General features: G+C 41.9%; 1 protein-coding gene across 1 annotated transcript in view; it reads right to left on the bottom strand.

Annotated features, from left to right (window-relative positions):
* The window catches only part of Cntnap2 (contactin associated protein 2), a 1,675,080-nt gene that overhangs the window by 166,977 nt on the left and 1,484,169 nt on the right, over positions 1-23,934 (bottom strand). The window contains exon 17 of the mRNA XM_042677312.1: positions 7,883-8,101. Within this exon, the coding sequence (XP_042533246.1) occupies positions 7,883-8,101 (219 nt within the window). The remainder of the gene's footprint in view (positions 1-7,882; positions 8,102-23,934) is intronic.

Here is a 23,934-nt window from a genome sequence, read left to right as displayed (position 1 = left end):
CTCCAGAGAGTTCTGAGCCCTTGTTAGAAAGCTGACATTAGTCAGATTTCTGTTCCTGAATGCTTTCAGAGATTAAAAACTGGAATCATAATGCATCTAAGTCTGACATCTCAATGGCAGTATTGGCTAAAAAAATTAAATCAACTAATACCTTCAAGGTGTTGATTTCAATATGGGAACCAGTGAGTAATCAGCAAGGACTCTGAAAGATTCCTCTGGGAAGTTTTCATTAATTAATTGGTTAAGTTTTGCAGTGCTGGGGATTAAACTAAGTAACAAGAGAAATGAATCCAAGAGGAGACAGGAAGCTCTGGAACTCTAGCAAGAATACTAAATGTGCCTAAGTGAGACAGGAAGTAGGAAATGTGAAATGGATGGGGCGGGGATGGAAGGGAACAGAAAGGAGAGAGGGGAATGGAGGAAGGGGTGGCTGAATGAAAGCACTAGACACTTAGATGCACATGGGCAGTTGTCACTCCAGCGTACAACCTTGTGAAGTTCCAAAAACAATAACTCTATGGAGAGCTCAAACAGTTTTTAGAAAGACGAATTCAAAGCCAAACAAAATCAATACCAGGAAATAGGTATAGCCAAGAGAGGAAGCGGGACCAAGGGGAAAGGGGCAGATGGATGAAGGGGGAAGGGGAGAGAAGGTAGTCAAGAATCCATTGTATATACCAGGAAACTAAGAAAAGAAGGGAAGAGGTGGGCAAAAGAGGTGGAGTGAGAATATGGAAAGGGACCTCATTGGTTAAGATGTATTACATCCATACAACTCCTTTGTTAAATGGAACCTTCTCTGTACAACTACTTCAAGAGAATGAAAACCTGACCAAAAAAAAAGAAGATGTGGGAAGTAAGACCATGTAAAAAGAGAGCCTTAACTGTCAGCCTGGCAGGAGGTGTGGAGGTGCTTTGGCCCCTATTTTATTTAGAAAGGACAATGCACATATTGTTACATCTCAGTGGAGTTATAACCTTGGGCCAGGTGTGGTTGTGGTGCAGTCTTTGAGCGGTTGGGACGGGAGCATCAAAGGTTCAAGACCAGCCTGGATCTCATAGCAAGAACCTACCCTGCAAATGAACAACAAAACAAAACAAAACAAAAAGCCTAAACAAGAGTTTTAATACATTAGGTGTGGCTGCCAGAGGAGTGAAGGTAGAAAGTCCAACTTTTGACTCAGTGCTGAGTAATTTCAATTTCTTAATGGAAAATAGATTTTGTAGGGAGTAGGCAAACAGGCAAACAAAACATAGTAAATAAAAAAACACGAAGAGAAAGCAAAAATACAAAAGACAGCTGTAGTTTTTAATCAATGAATAACAACATTTTCAAATTGGATTTTTCAAAGATTCAGCAATACGATACTTAAGAGACACATTTAGACAAAAAACGCAAATGCCTAGACAATAAATACCAGGCAAATAATTACTACAACAAGGCTTATATGGTTGTTTTCAGAGCAAAACCAAATGGTGAGATGAAAAAAATTACAGAGAGTAAAGATGGAGATTACATAATGGTGCAAGGAGCAATAAACTTAAAAGATCACAGATACCTTGAACTAGCAAAATACCTTGAATTACCTGCAAATACCCCGGGTGGCACTATTGCTAGAAATTCAATGAAGAATAGGATATCTCTATAATCTTTCTATATTATAAACACTCCCAAGTGGGGAATTTCATTTCAGATGAAGAGGAACTCTCTTACCAATCCATCTCAGTCTGACAGCAAAACTCTCCCTACCAAAGACCCATGGAAACCTGGCATGCCATAGCAGACCTGCCTGGGTGACTTGAACCTGACCTTCATGCCCTGTCTACTACATTCTTCTACTGTAGATGCCATTGCTGAGAGCAGTGCTTCCTAGTGGGGACTCCAGGGGTTGTGCAAATGTCAGTGACGCCCGGTTCTTTGATACATTGTCAGATGCTCACCATGTAGCTACTCAAACATTCAAAATGTCACCGGGACCACAGTATGAGCTCAGATGACAGTCCCTCATGTAGACTGACCATCAGAGCTAAAACATCTTGGCTGAACTTTCACATTGACTGAAACTTAAACAGACTTCTTCCTGACCTCTGTTTTAAGAGCGTTTCCTTTAGAAAACTTGCACAGTAAATACTATTTCGTTCTCTGCCCATGGAGATGCAAATCTATTTTAAATCTTTTGACCCACTCTTTGAAATGTAGGGCGTTAAGCACCCCATCTCCTAGTCTCCATGAGAGAGCTGGTTCTGTCTTCCTCAGGCTGCCTTGCTCTAAATTGTAAAATTACCTAGACTCAGGAAGATTAGAGTAAATGAAGACAGAATAAATCCAGTTAGCAAGCACAGCCTGTGATCTCTCTTATTCTAACTCTCCAAGCACTTCCCTAGGTGTATTTTAACACAATCAAAACCCAAGCCAATCAACTACCACAAACAACTCTCCTGTTGGTGGTTGCATTGTGCGTGACCTTGGATGGGGCTCCCGTCTGGTCTGTTTGCAATGGCACCGTGTGAAGTCCACCTACCTGTCCGTCTCTGTCCAGGGCAGCACTGAGTCTCTGGAATCAGAATCATTCATATCCCTTACTAGGTTATATGACCTTGGGCTAGCGGACAAGTCTTTAGCTTCTTTTTTTTCCCTTCATTTTGATAAATATTATTTTGTGTGAACAGAGGCACAGAAACATTGTGCCTTTGGGTTCCTCCCCTAAGAGTATCCTTCTTAGGTCTCACTGTGTGTGAATATCTTGTGTGATATCATTATCATTAGCTTCATTTAACCAATGGAAATTAAGCAGGAACTAGCTGTAGTATCTACCTTCTCAGGTTTCTGGTATCACCCTGGGCCTACTACACAGTCCTCTTGCTGTTCTTGTGCTAGGCTTGTTGCAAATGGGAGCAAGCACATATTTTCTGTTTTATTTCCTATAACTTACACTGTATTACTTTTTAGGTAGGAGAAATGTCCATCGTGTTTATCTACAGACTGGAGCTTCCTCCGTGACCAGAATTCCATTTCCTTTCTTTGCCATGTTGACTTTCTCTCTGTGCTCCCAGTCACATGGCATTTCAGGTGGCGCTGAACTTATCCATCCGTGATTTTGGAATTCAGAGGGTTTGAAGAACAGCTGACTAAACAAGCCATGTTATTGAGTTGGAAGAAATTGGGATCTTTCACGGGACTGCCGGCCAAGTTGAGCTCAGTCCCAGCTCTAATCTTCATTTGCCTGGAAGTTCATCTAATAAACCTCCATTTTCCCACAGAGTCAGGCTGCCATACAGGGGAGAAAGGTTGAATAGACAAACTGTCAGAGAAGGAGGGAGTCTCTTTCCTTAGGATGGCGGTTCTCAGTGAGTCTCCATTTGGGAGATGAGAGACAGATGTTGACAGTATAACTCTTCACAGCCCCTTACCTTCTAGGAGATTACAGAAGCTCGCCAAGCCAAGTGAGGTGAGCCTGAGCATTTATTCTTAGCCAAGATGACCCAACCTTATCTCTCGAGCTAGATGTCTTCCTAGAGCTTTCTGAAGCAACCTGGCATCTTTGAACTCTGGCTTCCTCCATAAATGACATCGCACAAGCGTGTCCCATGCTCCTTCCTGTGTCTAGCTGACTGTAAACGGACCCCTGTCCTAGCATCTGCCCTGAAGAGCCAACTCTTTTTGTGTCTGCCTAGCTCCCATCTATGCCTCATGATCACCAACTTCCAGCCTTGCCTGGGCCAGCAGCCAGAATTCATGGCTGAAGGCCTAACAGATACCTTCTTCTTCACAAGCTGCTACCAAGACCCTCCCTGCCAGGACTCTACAGGGGCTCTGGCATGTCACTGTGCCAGAGGGCTTGGCGTAGGCCAGCCTGGCGTCACTCATGCTTAGATAATGAGCACAGGCATGTTTGCTGTTCTCCACCTCCCAAGAAAAATCTGGCCCATGGCTGCCATAGAGGACTGAGGTCTGAGGACCAGGGCTGGCAGAGGAACTGTATCACCAGGTGGTACATGTGGGTCTACCAGCCCATCCAGGGAGCTTGTCATATGCTCAGGCCTCATTTTGGATCAAAAAATGGGAAAAAAGTTCCCTATGCTATTCAGAACACCAGCAAGTACCTTCCCCCCTCTTTCTTGTGTCAGTTTTAATTTTTAAATGGATCTGTTACTTCTCTATTACACCAGAATCATAGCTGGATTGTCATCACAGCCAAATGACCCGGGCTATCTCTATCTGGACGACAACTTCTAATTACATTTTTAGATGTAGAATGAAAACAGTATTTTTCTAGTTAGTTTGCAAAAGGAGATGGGAGTGATGGAGGCTGGCCTTCCCTGGAAGCTACTCTGAGTATAAAACCATGAATTCCCTTCAAACTGGTGCAGCCTTCATTGGTGTCAAAACTCTTCCTTCCCTGCAGAACCTTGGTGGAGCTTTTAGGCAGCACTGTTCCGTGTCTCAGCTACTGGTGGTGTGCTGCCATGGTGGACTTTCTGATGGACTCTTAACATGATTTCTTGGCTGACTGAGAGAAACCTTCGGGCCCTTGCTCCTCAGGGGCCGCTGCGGTGGGTAAGTGAAGTACTTAGGGATATTTCTGCACATGAGCCTTACTTACATTGGAGCTGGTGGGATACAGTCATCACATTTCAAGTCTTTTTATTTTCCCTTGGTGCTGACCCTGGAGCTTAAACTCAGAGCCTGGGTTCTGTTCTTGAGCTTTGTTTTGCTCAAGGCCAGTGCTCTACCACTTGAGCTACTTTTGGCTTTTTGATGACTAATTGGAAAAGTCTCATGGACTTTCTTTCTCAGGCTGGATTTGAATCATGATCCTCAGATCTCAGCCTCCAGAGTAACTAAGATTACAGCCATTAGCGCCCAGCTTCAAGTCATTATTTTGAGATGGAAGAGAGACACCATTTGGAGGGTGTTTCTTTAGAAGGAGAGGAGTGTTACCCAGAGGAAGAAGGGACTAAAAAGCAAAGGCTTTGAAGAGCACACTCACTGTAAATGAGGATTTAGTGACTCTCTGAAAATGAGTATTGACTCTGTGCTAAATACTCAGCCAAGTGCTTTGAATGGAATACCTTATTTAATCCCAAGATACAGGCACTATATACCAATTTAACACAGAAACATTAACAGATGTGTCTGTGTCTCCAAGCTGGCAAATGGTGGCCTGTGCTGATGTAAATAAAAGCCTTATGGGAAGCTTGTCCACTTGTCCACCCTGGTCTCATTCAACCGTGACTCAGCCTGTCACCAGAATGTCTAAAGCTCGAAGAAATTTGGGTGGCTGCAACTAGTCTAACTCTTTTACTAGGCAGATGGGAAAATAGACTCAAGAGGTGATAGTAGTTGGTTAAAAAAAGTGCTATTGTAAGAGTTGAGCTGAGATAAATATCCCAGTTGCCTGCATCCTTAGCAAACTTATTGAGGTTGAGAGGATGGTTCCAGGACTTCAGAGCTACTGAAACTTTGTTGTTGTTGTTCTAGAAATGAAGCTCCCATACCTTTGGTTCTGGGAGTAGACTGCTGCAGAGCCACATCTCTCAGGTAGCTTACCTAGTCTGTCCACTTCTCAGATAACAAGGAATTAGAAACTCAAGACTTACCCTTTATGGTCAAATGGAAAGAAGTTACTGACTTATCATGTCAACCTACTGTCTGGAAACTTCTCTCTTCAGGGTTATCTTCTCAATTGCTAAATTCCAAGACCATTTTTTCTGTTTTTTTTTTTTTAAATGTGTTGGCTTTGATATCATTTTCTACAGCCTAGTCATAAAATCCTCTTCTCTTATGATGTTACTGTCCTCTGATTTCCCTTTATTCCCTCTTTCCATTCCTCTTCATTTTCTTTCTGAGATGTACCTTTTCTGTGTGTCCCTTACACTTCCCTGTACTGTAGAATTCTGACTTCAGTTCCCCGTTCGTAAGTTACTGTTAGATCTTTTTTTTTTTGGCAGTTCTGAGATTTTGGACTCAGGGCCTTGCGCTTGCTAGGCTGGTGCTTTACCACTTGAGCCACATTTCCAGCTTGACTTTTTGTTGGTTACTCTAAAGATAGAACCTGCCACATTTTCTGCCAAGCCTGGCCTTGAACTACAATCCTCTAGAACTCAGTCTTTGGAATGGGGAATTGGTACCAGGCTTCAGGTCATTTTCTTTAAATGAATAAAACATTCCTTCCAAGATGATAATAAATACTATTCTTATGCCTTTTAATTTCATAATCCTACTAGGTCTTTGAATTCTTTCTGGTGACTCTTGTAAGTGGACAGAAGCAGAAGGTATAAAACTAAAGCTGGGCCACTGTGTTAGGGACAAGGACAGGAAAATGAGAAAGAGAACTGTTGTGATGCAAACCCAGTATGTCCAGCATGTTCTTCATCAGTAGAATTTAGGAAGGAACTTGTCACGTGGTAAATGCAGGCCAGACATATCAGTGAACTGAAATTTATTCACCATGCTCAGCAGGAAGCAATGGACCTGATGTTTAGCTAATATAAAATAATGTGTCATTTTGCGACCTATCCCTTGAGGGAAGGATTTGCAAAGGGCTGGTTCTCCCTTGAGATTGGAGAATAGTTATTTATTTCAAACATTGTCATTCTGGCTGGTGTGGCTGATGACAAGTCAAGCTCCCTTTCAAGGCTCACTGAGTAGCACCTTGCTCCTGTAATCTGCCTACCTCATATGACAGGAGTGATTGCCTAATTTTATCTTTCTTTTCTAATGTTTGTCAAGTATTCTAGCATAACCACCAAAGGGACTATGGGGACTGGCTCTTGTTAGCATTAATTGACCCTTGGTGAGGTTCTACCACAAGGGTAGAGCTCAGGTGGCAGGTGTAATGAATTGAAAAGCAACTAGGTCACAACTAGTTTTGCTTGGTAGGAGACCGACACAGTTGGCTGAATTGATCAATGAACTCTCAGAAACCCAGAGAGGGACTGGAAGGTGGTATATATCCACAAAGTCCTTCAAACTTACTTTCTTTTTATTCAATGGAGGAAAAGTTTCTCATTTCCTAAAATATGACTATTATTAGAACAAATAATCAACCAGCCATAGCAGAAGGTATTGCTTCGGAGTTGTTTCAGGTTGTGGGGCTGGATGAATGAATATTCATTGGCTGATTTTGAGCAATGTTTAAGTGACCTCTGCCAGGTACTGGAGGACACTATACCAGGCCAAGCCTAAATCCTTCCCTGCCTTCGGGGATGGATGAAGAAAGGAATGAGTTTCTATTGATCATTTCAGGCAAATCTGAACTTGGCTCATTTTCTTCCTCTTTCCTTTCTCTCGTCCCATCATCTTTGTCACTTGAATCCAACTTGAACGTGGAGAGCCCGCCCATCTCCCCCTCTGTCTCTTTGTCCTTCTCTTCCTAATCTCCCTCTTCCCTTCCTTTTTCAGCTTTAAGTGTTCTAAATGATCAAACAATTCTATACAGCTTTAAAACCATAGACCTAAAGTTGAAGATGTCAGAGTACTATGAGATATGCCAGGCTATACTCTGATTTTTGTAGCTGAGAATCCTGAGCATTTTCCTCATTCTATTCTGTCTTAGAAATGAGAAGCTTAGACACTAAAAAGTCTCATTCAAAACCTTATACAGACTGCTTTTTTTGCATGTGAGGTGTGTGTGTGTGTGTGTGTATGTGTAAGGCTGGCACTCTACCACTTGGGCCACAGCTCCACTTCTGGCTTTTTGCTGGTTAATTGGAACTAAGAGTCTCACGGACTTTCTTGCCTGTGCTATAGCCTCAAACCATGATCCTCAGATTTCAGCCTCTGAGTAGATAGATTACAAATGTCAGCCACCAGCACCCGGCTTCTTGTGAAGGTTCTTAGAGCTAACAAAGCAAGTGACTGTTGCCATCCATGACTCACCCACGAACAGCTGGCTGTAGAGTTCCAGGCGGGTGTGGCCTTCGGTGGGGGCCTTGCGGATCTGCTGGGGCAGCCGGTCCACCTGCAGGCTGGCCTGCTTGACATTCCTCTCTGCCGTGACGCGGTGCCACTGGTCATCATTGAGGGGGGAGGGCGACCTCACCACAATCTCCACTGGCCCATTTCCGACATCAAATGAAAAGGCCACTTCGGTGGCAGCTGGAAGAACAGAAAGCAAGAAAAGTAACATGAGCCCATTTCTCTTAGGTACCTGGTGTCAGTAAATGCTTGAGGAACACAGAATCTAACCCAGAACCTTATTACCAAAGCCAGCACGAAAACATTGGAGGAAGGAGAAGCATTATTCTATGGCTTTCCATTACTAACCAAAGAGAGAAAAAATACATTTTTTAAAAAAATTGGAGGTGTGGGTATCAGATGGGCATTTGATCGTTAGAAGCCAACATTGACTTTAGCATCATTGACTCTTTCCTGATAAGAAAATAGAGAAGTAAAATTGACAGTAAGATACCTTGTTAAGTATTGTAATTGGTGAGTTATAGAGACAGTATCCGAACCCTTCAGCTGTCAGGTTTTGGGGCCTGAGAGTGTTTGACCCCACCCATACCTGGCCTCTCCAGGAGCTCTAAGCCGGTGATGTACGGTCATCATTTGGAACAGCTGGATCTGGATGCTGACTGCGGTGAATTGGAGCCATTACCCCCAAAGCTCCCGAAGAAATGTGATTACCTAGTGAGGGTTGAGAACGACTATTGGGGAGCATTTACAAGACTGTATTTCGTGAATCTTCACTGTCTTTTTCCATAGTTGTTAAGAAAAGGCAAGTGACGAGCTGCTTCTTTTCTGGGGGAGTGGTGGGTGGTGGTGGTGGTGGGGAGGCGTTTGTGGCTGTCCTGGAAGTTGTCCAGCTTTTGGTGTTAGTTGTCTCCCTCAGCTAGTCCCCATGGGAGATGTGAGCCTGCACCACAAACCACCCTTGTGTTGGGAGATCTCTGAGCCAACCTCAGCAATAAATCACCTCCCCCAAATCGGTGCATAGTTTTGGAGGTTGCTTTGTCAAGTTGAGATGCAAGAAGTGTCTTCATTCCCATTTTTAGTTTTATGTGAAGTTTCCAGAGGCTGCTTGGTGCTCTATAAACACTTTTGTAAATGTATATTTTTCTTGCAAGGAAAGGCAGCTTCCTACTCAAACCACATATAGCATTCCCGAGGCCTGATGAATTCTTTTCAACACTAAAGATGTGGGACACTTGTGAATGTCCAGACTTTGCTTATAAAGATATCCAGCCCTGTATCCATCAGTAAGCTTTCTGCCTAATCTCTAAGCAGTTTAATTAAATAACTGTCATTTTTTTTTCCAGTCCAAGGCTAATGGAACATGCAGTTTCTTTAGGCTGGTACCATTTTGAGGCAGTGTCACAAGCAATCAAACTTCTAATTTAAAAACCACAGTGGGCCAGGCTTCTCTCAGGACCTCTACTGTTCCCCGCGTCCATGTCTCTGAGAGCTGCATTAACTTTATTGAGCTACAGGGATATTAGACACACAGATTGCAATTCAATCAACCTCATTGGACTAAAGCATTTTGATCCTTCGTGTCATTAGAAAGAGAACTTCAATTTAAACACCTGCAGTGATTTTCAACACACGCCAGTGCAATACCTCATTCACATTAGGAGCCTCTGTCTCCAGGGGTCATCTCCACAGGACTGGGCTTGCAGGCCAGTGACCCCCATCAGGGTCTCCATGGAAGCATATTGGAATGCAGGTAGATGATCATATGGTCTATAGACAGAGGGAAAGCTTTCTCTGCACCTCTTATGCAGTTAACGGGGGCGGGGGGGGAGGAGTTGGGGAGGAAGGGGTCTTGGCTCCACAATGAATCTACTCTTTCTTTCTTTTTAATGATTTAAGATAGCTTGGTTTTATTCAGCAAACTACACATTCAGATTTACTGAACAGAGCCACTATCTCAATAGCAGAGCACATTATTTCTTGCCAGTTCTGGAGATTGAACCCAGGGCTGCAGAAGGCTAAGCTCATATCTACCACTGAGCATCTCCTCCTCCAGTACCCACCAAAAGAGGCAAAATGTAACTTAGTTTGGAGGTCACATGGCACACTCAGCAAGTTACTCTATCTCCAGTCATAAAATAAGTCTAATACTAAATTTAAAATAGCTGAAATCATGTGGTACATCATGCGACTGAAAAAGTAAGAAATCCATACCAAAGTTATTGGAAAACCATTTGTACAGTGCCAACTTATACAATAACAGTATGCACAAACAATGGGTCCAAGAGAAGAGATCATAAAGGAATTAAGAAAACTTCTCAAGGGGTTAATATGGACATGTAATGAATCTACTCTTTCTTGTGCTGAGTCTCAGCAGATCATTTCGAAAGGAAGGTGGTCAGAACAACAAGAGAAAGGTGGTGGGGGAGAGGGAAGGAGGACGCCTCTTGGGCTGATTTTACAGGCATCACCTGCCATCAGGGGAAAGAGAATCCAGGGGTAAATTGAGTTTAACCTTGAGGTTTGACTCAAAGGGATACATGTCACTGGTCTAATTTCCTCTGCTGCTGTCCTTTGGCTCTGGTGAATTCTTGTGCAAGTCTTTCAACGGTCACAGTTTGGGGAATTCTGAGCAGTTGTGATCATTAGAAAAGAGCCACCCTGCTTGTCACAATGGATCCATCTCTCTTCTTCTTGACTGTGGTCCTCTTCGCAGCAGCACTTAGCCCGAGAGAAGGAATGGACCAGGGCTAGGAAGCAGCTCAGAGCAGGACTCAGAGTAAGGGGACTCAAGGCCAAGGGCCTCCCTATTTCCTTTCTATTTCTTCTTAAGAAGGGCGGAGTGTGTGTGTGTGTGGTGTGTATATGTGTGTATGTGTGTGTGTGCATGCATACATGTGTGTGTGTGTGTGTGTGTGTGTGTATGGGGGGCAGGGGGTCTGGCAAGGCCTAGCATGAAAGGGAAGGGAAGGGAAGGGCAAGACTTCTTTCTCTCAGTCACTCAATGTCAGCTTTCCTGACACTGCTAAAGGATACCTTTGAGAAATCCCATCTCCTAGGCAGACAGCCAGTGCGTTCTAAAAGCTTCTAAAGTTCAGTTTGCGGCTGATTGCTCTTGGTCTTCTGGGTGAGAGCAGCTGACATTTTAAAAGAGCTAATTATAGAGGGAGTCAGTGAGCGAATAAAGGGAGGCAGCGTTGAAGACACCAGAGCCAATGACACCATCGTTACTTAATGTGCATCTCCACTTGGACACCGCAGTCTTGCCCTGTGTCTGTGTCTGCACAGAGAAGGGAGTTCTCACATAGCGAACATTCTTATTTCCAGAAGCAAGGGTTTGAGAAACGGGTGTGTGTAGCGTGGCTCATTGGAAAGAGCTCTATACAGTCAACATGAATGGTTGCCCTTCCAGATAATATTGAGGACTGGGAAAAACAGATTTTTTTTCCCCTGACAAGTTGACAAGTTAGTTGGCCACCGTTTCATGATGCTGAAAAGCAGATGTGAGACTCCTGGGTCAGAGACAAAGGACTTTTATACTTTAAACAGAGCTGGCAGCAGGAGCTTCCTGTTCCTTTTTTTTTTTTTCATTTTTCCCTTGTCCCCCCTCCCACCTCCCTGGGGAACTCAGGGAGGTGACACAGAGCAGCCTGGGTGGTCACCACACAAGCAGTAAGCTTGTTTCACAGTGGATGAACCCTCCAATTAGAAACCCCCAGCCTTTTAAAGAAGCTGCTAGCCAACCTGCTAAACATTTGCTCTGGAGAGAGATTTTGTCATTATTATCTTGAAGAGGACGCAGTGGAGAAAGACACTATCTCTGTTTACCAATAATGACAGCCATGGTCACATCCTGACAAGAGCTAAGAGCTGAGGCCCTCTCTTCTGCTTCTCATTCAGAAGAGAAGAAGAAATGGAAGAAAATATGGAGAATCTACTGCCCTCAATCACCCACTCTTTGCTTTCCAAGGAAGAGAATTCATGTCAGAGTCCCATCCTGCGGGCATGTAAACATGCATAGCCTTGTCCAAGGTCCTGAGGATGAACTTGCACCTCATGGAGACAAGCATGACTATCCACACTCCATGTCAGGCTCTACTTGGTCTGAGGCAGAACCTTCTTTCCTAGACAGTAAGTCATGGGTGGGTGTCTTTTGGTGGCTGTTGGGCAATGTTTCTTAGTTTATGAGACAAAGGCAAAAATGGGACCTTCGTCTGTCCTTTGATGTTGGGTGGGGGTTGTGACTCCTTGCATTCTGCAATCATTCTATAGACATCAGGCATGGAGGAGATCCAGGAAAGTGATGGGATGAATCTTGGTCCATGGTGAGACTGTTCAACTCCTACATTATTCCTGGACTACACCACCTCAAGACTTCCTCTAGGAGACATTGGGTGCTGTGTAAGCCAATTTGATGACTCCTGCAAGCATCCTGTCTGAGGTAGGGCCTGGCCTGGGAATCTGTATTGATGACATCTACCCTTAGTTTTGCCTTTTCACTCTTTTGGGGACTTGGTTTACCGGTCTTTGAGGTGAGCACTGTATCTATCGTTTTCCAAGAGTCCTTGTGTCCAGAGTGTGGCAGAAATCACTGAACTAGGTTGCCTCTAAAGTTCCTTCAAATTGCAAGATCCTGTGGCTTAAGTCTCCAAGAGAGTCTCAGAAAAATAACAAAATGAAATGCACCTAGTCTTCATGGTAGTTTTAGACACTGAATCATTATATGGAGAACAGAGAAACATTAAAAGGTAAGTTCAGAGTGTGGCATACTGGCATGAAAGTATGCTAGCTGGTAGAAGGAGCTGTTGAACAAAGCTAGAGCATGCCTTCCGAGGGGCCTTACACCAATCAGTGGAGCAAACCATCACTGCAGGTGGAATGAATTCCAGCAGGTGGCACTATACACTCTCATTCTATCTTCATAAAATTTTTTCAAACAAATCACAGAAGGCTTAAATGCTCTGAGTGATAAATTTAACAACTGCCCAGAGAGTAAACTTTTGGGCTCTGAGGGCTCCCAGCTGGTGAGGCCATGTGTAGACACTAGAACCAAAGTGCCAATGGGAAGATGCAGGTCATGCATCCATCCCTCACAGAAGAGGGAAAAGGACAAGGCAAGGAGAGGAGCCCTCACCGAACCAGGCACCGATGTCACAGTTCTTGCAACAGTTGTGTGTTTCCCATTCTAAAGTGAATAAAGTCCAAGGTGTGGTAGTTTCCAAAGAACTCTTCCGTGCAAACTCTCACCCAATTCAGACAGCACGAGCAGAATACCTATTTCAGCGCCAATCTCTCCTGGAGAATGCTTTGAACATAATTGATTCCCCAACCTCCAAGGACATCAGAAGACAGAAGAGTTTACACAACATGAGAGTCATGAGAAGAGGCAGGCGGGCTGAAGATCAGGGCACTGTGGGACCCAGAGAGAAGAGAGGGAGAAAAAAGAAAGAGGACAATCCATGCTCCCACCCAAGTCTCCACTTGAATCCTAGATGCCTCCTTCTCACCTATCAGGAATCCACTCCAGTGATTACCTCCCTCTCTATCGGAGCATCAATATTTGTCTTAGGATGAGTCATTCCACAGGAACATGCAGAGAAGTCTTGAATCTTAGCAACCCTATCACTACAAACTCTTCTTGACCTTATTTAGCATCAGCTACTACCTCATCTCTCCCTTTCCTTGCCAAATTCCTTGTAAAAGCTGCTGGTAATCTGTATATAGATATTGGATCCTCTTAGTCTTTATTAAACACCACCCCATAAAGCTTCCTCAAAGATGTAAGAATGGCTCCCATGGTGGAGCACCTGCATAGCAAGCAGGATGCTGAGTCCAAACCCCAGTCCTGCCATTATATATGATTTTTCTCCTCTACAACATTTGAACCTGCTCTTACCTCAGGGCCTTAGCATTTACTGTTCCCTTGTCTCTTTTTATCCTGATTTTTAAAATGGTGTGCGTAACACATATCACTGTCTGGCATACCATCTGTGTGCTCCTGGCTTTCCTAAGGCCCAGGCATTTTCTGTTTTGGCCATTTCTCTGTCTTCAGCATGCACTGTCTCAGAGCATGCACTCAACAGCTTGTGAATGACCGAACAGTGTGTGAAGGAAAGGATGAACAGAAACATCCCTGCCAGAGGCCGGCACCCATAACACAGACACTCAGAAGAGCGAAGTCCACTCATTTCCCAGGGCCACGCAAGCTCTTTGGGAGACCATTATGAGTTTGGCAAGCATCTCCCGTATGATCACAGAATAACTCAGCCAAGAATTCCTAAGTTCAGAATAAAATAATAGTCATTTCTATTGTTAATTGTGGGAAAGAGTGGGTTCATTATAACATTTCCTCACACTTGCATTGCTATGAACTTTGACCATATTCACCCTTCTTCCCCTTTTGCCATAGTTTCCTTCCCTTGTCATCCTTTCTTCCCCAAAATAGTCTTCCTCTCATTTCTATGTCCTTTTAAAAACCTGTATTCTGAATATGGGAAGAAAGATGCTATATTGGTCTTCCTGAGTCTGGCTTACTTCATTTAACATCATTATCTCTAGTTCCATCCATTTCCAGTATAATATGCTCCTTTTCTTTATTTCTGAAAAATACTTTGCAGTAGATATATACCTCATTTTCTTGATTCACTCATTGGTTATTGGGTACTTAAGTGGATCCCATGACTTGGCTATGGTGAATGGAGCTGCAATAAACATGGGTATACGGATAACTCTTCCATCTATCAAAGTATGCTGACTTTGAATCCTAGCCAGGAGTGGTATAGCAGGATCTTATGTAATTCTATTTTTAGTTTTTTGGAAGGATCTCCACATTGACTTCCATGGTGGATATAGTAATTTATATTCTTACCAACGGTGTATATGGGTCCCTGTCCAGCCTCACCAGCCAGCATTTGTTGTTATGTGTTTTCTTTATGATTGTGGTAAGACAGAATCACGATATGGTTTTGGCTTCTATTTCATGTATGGCTCAGGATGTTGAACATTTCTTCAAGCATTTATTGGTAGACATATTAATTAAAACAAATGTTCCAAAATGTTGTCCTCTGGCACCTGATATTGAGGAACAATGACTTGCCCGAGATAAACTCATAAACTCAGCAGTGGAACTGGAAGCAGAATTATCTCCCTTTGTGTAATTTCATTCTACTCTTAGGAAAAAGGAACTTGGATCCAAACTACATTTCTCAAATGTTGGTCTGCACAAGCAGTTGCTAGGAGGATGTGCTTATCACATGCATGCATATTCTTAGACTCCTCTTGTGTAGAATTTGGTAAGTTTGAGGTTTGACCTTGTAATATGCTCTGTGCTAACATCAGGGGATTTGAATACAAGTGGTCCTGAGATTTTATTTTAAGAGACACTACACATTCTAAGCTACCTTCTAGAAATAAGATACCTGGTGTCTTTTGCTTCCTTGACCTCAATAGAAGAACTTTTAAAACAGTGGAAAGGAATTTAATCTTGCCCCTTGTAGAAGAAAAACACAGTATAGTGGTTACTAGAGCTGGATAGAGTGTGCGTATTAGGGTGGTGCACATGTGTGTGTGTGTGTGTGTGTGTGTGTGTGTGTGTGTGTGTGTGTCAGAGGTTGAGAGAGAGAGAGAGAGAGAGGTTGAGAGAGAGAGAGATATTGAGGGATAAAGGGGTATAATTGTACAAGAGGAATATTTTTTTTTTTGCCAGTCCTGGGGCTTGAACTCAGGGCCTGCGCACTAAGCTTCTTTTGCCACAGCACTACGTCTGGCTTTTTCTTTTTATGTGGTACTGATGAATCAAATCCAGGGCTTCATGCATGCAAGACAAGCACTCTACCACTAAGCCACATTCCCAGTCCAAGAGGAATAACTTCTAATGTCTGGTAGGGTAACTATGCTTGAGAGTAATGAATTAAAGATTTTTAACATAGCTAGTAGATAGGACTTTAAATATATTCTCAACACATACATAGAAATGATAAATGTTTCAGGTGATAGGTATATGAATTACCACCATCTAATCACTACACATTATATACATGTCCTGAAATGTCACACTGTACTCCACCAACATATATCACTAGGATGTGTTCATTGATGCCAGATAGACCAACAGTACAATGTAGATAAACACACAAGGGGCTGGAAATGGAGTCATGGGATCAGCCTACCATTCCTACATAATCTAGCCTCAATTAAAAAAACCGACACCCTCGGTAACTGAGGCTCAAGATAGCTTTTCCTTGTCTCATTCATGACTGAGCTCTATGTCTCTTTCCTCTGCCTTTCCCCTGTGTGCTTTCTCTGTATCTAGCAGCCCTCGGTGACTCCTAGAAGTCTTCTACAGAACTTTTGCAGCCCTCTGTGAGATCTAGAAGTCTTCTAGAGAACTTCTTCATACTTGCAGTCAGTGTCCAAATGTGACCTATCTTTCAGGGACTCTAGTCTTGAATTTTTTCAGTTGATTCTAACTCTGCAAGACCAAAAACTTCTCAACACTTCAGTGCTGGCCTAGAGATTAAGGCCCAGAGATTTTAGAGCATGGAATGCAACTTCAAATGAACCCTCACTGACTAGGTAAGAAAACGGAGGCCGTCAGATATTATAAGTTAGTAATAACTCAATATCAAGCTTTTGTTTTTCAAGCTATTGTATTGCCTCTCATGTTGTGGAGGAAATGAAAAACAATTATTTTTTTCTTTTAGTATAAACTTACACAAAGAATGTTGATTTTTAGAGCGATATATACACATATACACATCTTCACACTAACAAAACTGGTCTTAAACACATCTGAAAGTGAATGAACATTGATCGGGGGAATTCTTTGTTTTTGTTTTTCTTCTTCTTCAAAAAATCTCAGAGCTTAAGAATCAATATTATAAACTCACTTAAAAATCACTGGTATCTTGATAACCTCTTAAGTATGAGAAATATTTCTCTTCATGCATGTTGGCCTTTCAGCTTTTTTAAAAAATGATAGTTTAAAACTGTCTTTACTAAGGAATCCACAAAGAACAGAGAGCAGAGGGAGATATCGCTGGCCAAGCAGAGGCAGAGTATTATCTCCAAAATACAATGCCCATCGACTAATTTTCTCCCTGTATTTAGCTACTTTATGAGATGAACTTTTTGAATATTAACACACCTAGACAGTTTAAGTAGGAAAAATAAATCAACATCCCCAAATGTTATTATGCAAAATTGAACCAATATCCTCTCTCCATGCTGGAATGTGATCTGGTGTCAAATACTCTCGGGGTTGGGACAAGCAGAGATTCGAGCTCTCTGCAGCAAGGCCCAGTGTCTGATGTCTTGAGGGAAGTCCCAGACGATGACCTTGAAGATGAGTATTGGTGATAAAGGGAAGTGTCAAAGCTTCTTTAGAGAAACTGTGAAAGTGGATGCCTCAGGGCTCCCCAGAGGTGCAGAAAAGCGCTAAGTGAGGAGGCAAAGAGGCTTTCCTTGGGACTGTGTTCGGGTTTTGCAGCCAGGACAGGTGCTTCTGGGGAGGCCCAAGGGTGATTTGTGACACTGGTTTCAGGTGGTGACAGAGGGCACAGGTTCATGGAGGGGCGTGGCATTGGAAAGTTCCAACAGAGAGGATCATGGGATTTGAGGTCAAAATAAGTCACTCATCTGAAAGCTGGAAAGAGCTCCCATTGGAAAAAACACAAGTGTGAAGTAGGCCCAAGCTAAGGCTTTGGAGGAGGTGCATGGATTATCTTGTCTAAGTGGCTTGGTGCAGGGATTATAATGTCTATGTGATTGAGCGATGGATGCCCGTCCTGATAGAGACATAGATGGAGTAGGAAAAGTCAAACAACCAAACAAAAAAGAAAAGCCAAAGACAAGCTCTCAGGATGAGATGTTAAGATATTGGAAGAAGAGGTCTGCTGGTGGGAACTGTGGATACACCTCCAGGGTTGCCATACTCTGAGTTTACCAAACCGGTTCTCCACGTTGGCTTTGTAGCAATTTTTTCCTTTCTAGAAAATTCTATATTTGTATATATGTCTACGTGTATGCATGTATGCATGCACACATGTATATCTCTACAATTAAGCACTTATTTATTTGCAGTGCTAGAGCTGAACGCAAAGCCTTCCAAGTGCTCAGAGAGCAAGCTACCATGGAGCACCGTCCCTATTTCTGGAAAAATCTTTCATTGTCAGTGAGACCAAAGGAAAGTGATGGTGCAGGATTCACAGAGATTTTGGCAGAAATAGTGAGATGTGTGAGAGGGAGGGAGAATCTCTCTGGACATAACAGACTTTCTTCAAGTGTGAAAGACATAAAAAACGTTCTTTTGCTTTGGCATTTCCTCGCAAGAGACATAATGGATATCATTTTATGGGCTTTAGTGATGGTTAATGTTTTTCCTCCTCTTTCCATCTCTTTCTATCTCTCTGTCTCTTTTTGGAAATTCTGGGGTCTGGACTCGGGGTCTTGTGCTTGCTAAGCAAGTATTCTACCATGTGAGCCACACACTTTTAGAGGCTCCTTTGGGGTAATCCTGGGATAGACTGGCATGTGATTCTCCTACACGAACTTCCCTTATTTGCTGGGATGACAGGCATGTGCCACTGGTTTGAGATAAAATCTCACTAAACTTCTATGTGCTGGCTTGCCTTATACCACGATCTATCAAGTAGAAAGCATCACAGACGTAAGCCAGAAATCCCAACCTATTTATTCTTTATTTCTAATTCTTCTAGCATTCATTACTAGAAGAATTTAAGTATTAAAGAATCTAGCAAAAATATAAGCATTAAAATACTGGATTTCAGAATCTTAGGGTAGGAAATTTCCTAGGACCAATGTTCTATTAAAGCTGTGGAAGAATTAGCAGAAATGTGAAAAATATTATTATTACATATTATGACATATATAAATATTAAATATATGAATAAATACTATATATTATATGAAATATATATTTCATATATGAACTGCTCAGGAACTCCTATGGTTATGTGCAGCTACAGATTCTATACAAACAAAGCCTTTTTTTGGGGAAATGAACAATGTTTACTACTACTGCCACCACCAATGATTCATCAAAGTAGTCTTCTTTTTGTTCCTGATCACAACTGTTAAAAATATGTCCATTATAGACTCCCATATATATATATATTTCATAGACAATGATTTTGCCTCTCAGAACTCTACACATATAAACATGTAAGAACTCTTCGAGGGCCAATTTGTACAAAGAGTCACATTTAGCTTTCTCATGACTTAGTGAACTATGGGAACATGATTTCTTTCTAGAATAGTTCCTTTGGGAGAACAGTGGTAGGTCTGGTTAAGTTTGTCAGCAGTGTCTGCCTCAGAACGGCTTGCCGCTGGGGACAGAGGGACCGAGAAGCCCACCTGCAGCACTCTAGTGCTGCTTGCTGCTGTGATCGCTGGGCGAGAGAGTCTACCCAAGAAGATATGTAGTGAGGAATGCAGGAAGCTGGTACTGAAGGTATGTATTGGGGAGGTCAAGGAGAAGTCGGGTAGATGAATGAGGGGAGGAAGGAGGGCGGGGAGAACGCAGTCAGAATATTCATTGCATATCCTATGAAACCAAGAAAATTGAGGGGAGGGTTTGGGTTGGGAGAGAAAGGGTGACACCGATCCAGATGTATTGAACTTACTATGCCTATAATTCTAGCTGCTGAGGAGGCTGAGACCAGAGTTGTGGTTCAAAGCCAGACTGGGATGGAAAGTACATGAAACTCCTATCTGTAATTAACCACTAAAAAGCCAGAAGTCAAGCTGTGACTCAGGTGATAGAGCCCTAGTCTTGAGCAAACAAAGTTCAGGGACAGTGCCCAGGTCCTGAGTTCAAGCCCCAGGACCTGTACACACACACGCATTATACTTATAAACTGATTTGTTGAATGGCAACCCCTTTGTACAACTACTTAGAGAAAATAAAGCTCTAATAAGAAAAAAAGATACAGAGTGTGTGATCATGTGGTAGCATAGAAAATTAGTTGTGAGTAGTCAAAGGATCAAACATTGTGGAAATCTATCTTTTAAGAGGTAAGCCTATCACAGAGGTTGGTAAACGGGAATAGCATGCACTTGAGGCCTTGTACTCTATATTGTTTTCAACTCTGTGCTGCCATTTGTTGATGGAATAATATAGTTATCCCCCTGATACTGTTAGTCCTCTCTCCCCCTTAGGAGGCAGGTGGAGAACATAACAAATTCCAGAAGACCTCAGATACACATTTTGCCAGCCAATAGCAATTCCTGAGCTTTACATTCTATAGGTTGTATTCTGAAGGTAGTAACACCTTTTGGCTTTGTTTTTGAAATATAAAACCATAGATTTTTTTTCAGACCACACAGGCCCTCTTGGAGATTCTAATGTGGTCTTTGCCTTCAGTTGCAATAAAGTACTGTTGTGGAATTTTAAAAAAAGTGACAGAGAAATGTATTCTTGAAATATTACATGAAAAAAGTAGCTTACAAAATGGTACTATGTGTCATATGATCTTGTTTTTGTAAGAAAAATCATATATAAATGCATAGAAAAAAGTTTGGAAATATAAACATCAAAATGATAAATAGATTGGAGTATAGGATTAAACTTGAGTTTTTTTTTATTTTGGTTCTGATCTTTACCACTTGATCCACAGCTCCATTTCTGTTTTTTTTTTTTTTTTGGTGGTTAATTAGAGATAAGAGTATCATGGACTTTTCAACCTGGGCTGGCTTCGAACTGCAATCCTCATATATCAACCTTCTGAGTAGCTAGGATTATAGGTGTGAGCCACCAGCGCCTGGCAAACCACACTGAAACAGTCCTCATTATTTCTTCCCAGTATTTAGAAACTTGAAACAATTATTTTATTTTAAAAGCAAGAGTGGTCAAACTTTACCATAAAATATTTTTGAGTCAGAGATGAGTTTTTCCCCCACTATTAAACATAGCTCAAAATAAGGACATGCTATTTTTTAAAGTAAAATCCTCACAGTTCTGAAGTAGCAGCATGTTCCAGTGTTTAAACTAATGTATACTGGAACCAGAATGCAAGATGGGCATAATTCAATGTTATAATTACACTTGACAGATATACGCTGCTTCTATTATTCATTGGCTCTGGTTGTAGTTACCGGGGAAGGCTCTGTAGAATACTAAACATGCACCACTCTTCATGAGACGTTGCTTGCATTCCCATCAGTTCTCATCAGAGGAATCAAATTCAGAGATGCAGAAAACCAAATTTGATCATTTAAACACCATCCACAAAGTAAGTAAAATGAGTAATTTCCTAAGAGGCCTTCAGTCCAGCTAGCTTTCCTTTGTCAAACTTAACACAGTATATGCTGCGGGGCATTTCTGTAAAGAAAAATATCTTTTAACTGTTCTTTGGCCTAGAGCGATCTGATTTCCAATTGTTTATATGCCCCAGTGATTTTCCTCTTCTATTTGTATTGTCTGTGCTGTTTCCTCTCTGGAAAGATGCCTTTATCTTATCTTTACATGTCTGTCATCCTTCGATATAAATCAAATGTTGCATCTGCTGGAAAACAACGTGAATTTCTCCAGGTAAGGCTAAAGTTTACCTTTTTGGTTGCCATAGGACCTGTGACTGCTAGCCATTTTTAGAAAGATTATTTCTCCTTTCCTCTGTTAGCTCCACAAAGCTGCCATCCAGCCAGGAGCTAACTGCATTCCCGGTCCCTGTTTATCTAGATGGAGGCATGTGAAAAGTTTTTGCCAATGAATTCAGACCAGAGACCCATACGTCACATACTAGGGCAATGTGTTTAAGAAAGGAGAATGAATGCTCTTCGTCTTCCTTTTCTCTGTCTGCCAACTGGACTTTCATGCTCCCAGGCTCTAAGAGATGATGGAATCACAGAACAAAAGGACCTTGGATCTTCATATCACCCTGCAGAAGATCTTTGTGAATCAGAGCATATGTGTATATAAATTCTTATACATTGAAAGCTGGGCGGTTTTATTTGAAATAGCAGTTTACCTTACTCCTAAATAAGAATATAACTTCTTCCTAAATCTCTCATGACCTTATCACATTTTTTTAATATGTCAATTTTATTTTAAATTAAAGGCTCATGTTCTTCCGACCACTGGAATTTTGAAGGGCTGCACTGTGTTCTAATGATTCCATTTCCAATATCCAGTTCTGTATCAGAACATTGTTATATTAAAAAAAATCCAGGTTGCAGCAGTATATTTGAATAGGTTAGTGGGAGTCTGTCAGTCGCTAACACTGTAGAGCAAAGAGGAATGTCTGGGAGCCGTTTGGACAGGTCCATGCCCTTGCTCTTGTACCAGCTTCCCCTGCGCTTGCCAAGGTATACATTGAATATCATAAAGAACTTTGAACAAACCTACATCCAACATTATAATTAATAGTGAAATCTTAAAACCATTTCCTCTAAAATAAGGAACAAGACAAGGATATGTACTTTCTCTACTCCTCTTCGACATAGTTCTGGGATTGCTAGTAAGAGCAATAAGGTAAGAAAAAAAACGTAAAAGGGATCCAAATAGGGAAAGAAGAAGCGAAACTATTACTGCTTGTAGATGACATGATCCTATACTCAAAGGACCCTTTAGATCCTCCCCCTAGCTATGAGCTGATTAAAAACTTTGGCAGAGTAGCAGGTTATAAAATAAATCCACAAAAATCAGTAGCTTTTCTATATGTGAACAATGAGGAAATTCAAGACTGAAATCAGGAAAGCAACTGCATTTGCAATAGTCTAAAAAACTCAAAACCCTAGGAATTAACCAAGAAAGTGAAGGACCTCTACAATGTAAAGTATAAAATTCCAAAAAAGGAAATGGAAGGAAACATAAGTAGAAAGATCTTGCACAGTCCTGGATTGGTAGAATTAATATCTTGAAAATGCCAATACTTCCAAGGCAATCTGCAAATTCAATGCAATACCACAACATCATTCTTCACTGAGGTTGAGAAAACAATCCACAAATTCAAATGGGATCATAACAGGCCCCAAAGTGCAAAAGTGATCTTTAGCTGAAAAAATAGTATTAGAGCTGTAACAATGCCAAACTTCAAACTCGACTACAAAGCTATAGAAAAATAAAAAACCCAACAACTTGATACTGGCACGAAACAGGCCCAGGGACTAATGGAACAGAATGAAGACCCGGAAATACACCCACAGACCTCTAGCCATTTCATATTCAATAAGGGAGCCAAAAACACAGACTGGAAGAAAGACAGTCCCTTCAGCAAACAGTGCTGGGCAAACTGGATATTAGCATGCAGAAACTGAAACCAGATCCCTGCACCAGTATCAATTCAAAATGAATCAAAGGCCTCAATGCAAACCCTGAAACCATGAGACTATTACAGGAGGGAGTAGGAGAAATGTTAGGACTCCTGGGAACAGGCAGGAACTTGCTGAGTAAAAATCCAGAAGCACAGAAAATCAAAGAAAGACTTGATAAATGGGATTGTATCAAGCTATGGCAAAGGACATAGCCGACAAGCTAAAACAACAGCCTACAGATCGGGAGATTTTTTTGCCAGCCACACATCAGACAATGGCCTAATATCCAGAATATTCAGAGAACTTAAAAAGCGAGACCTCAAAGAATCAATGACCAAAATAGCAAATGGGTTAATGAATTAAATAGAGACGTCTCAGAAGAAGTAAAAATAGCCAACATACACATGAGGGAATGCTCAACATGTCTGGTCATAAAGGAAATGCAAAGCAAAGCAACATTCAGATTCCACTTAACCCCAGTTAGAATGGCAGTCATTAAGAATACAAACAATAATAGATGCTGGCATGGATGTGGGCAAAGAGAACTTTAATACACTGTTGGTGGGAATATAAACTTGTTCAACTACCTTGGAAAACAATATGGAGGTTCTGCAAATCCACTCCTAGGCATTTATCCAAAAGGTTACAAACAGTAAACAGTAAAGCCACCAGCACATTCATGTTCATTGCAGCACTATTCACCATAGCCAAAGTATGGAATGAGCTCAGATACTAGTCAATGAATG

This window comes from Dipodomys spectabilis, unplaced genomic scaffold, assembly GCF_019054845.1.
Source record: "Dipodomys spectabilis isolate Male_0828 unplaced genomic scaffold, ASM1905484v1 ptg000034l, whole genome shotgun sequence".
Classification (NCBI taxonomy): domain Eukaryota; kingdom Metazoa; phylum Chordata; class Mammalia; order Rodentia; family Heteromyidae; genus Dipodomys; species Dipodomys spectabilis.
The sequence above is the reverse complement of the archived record's forward strand: the minus strand, read 5'-3'. Positions and strand labels throughout refer to the sequence as shown.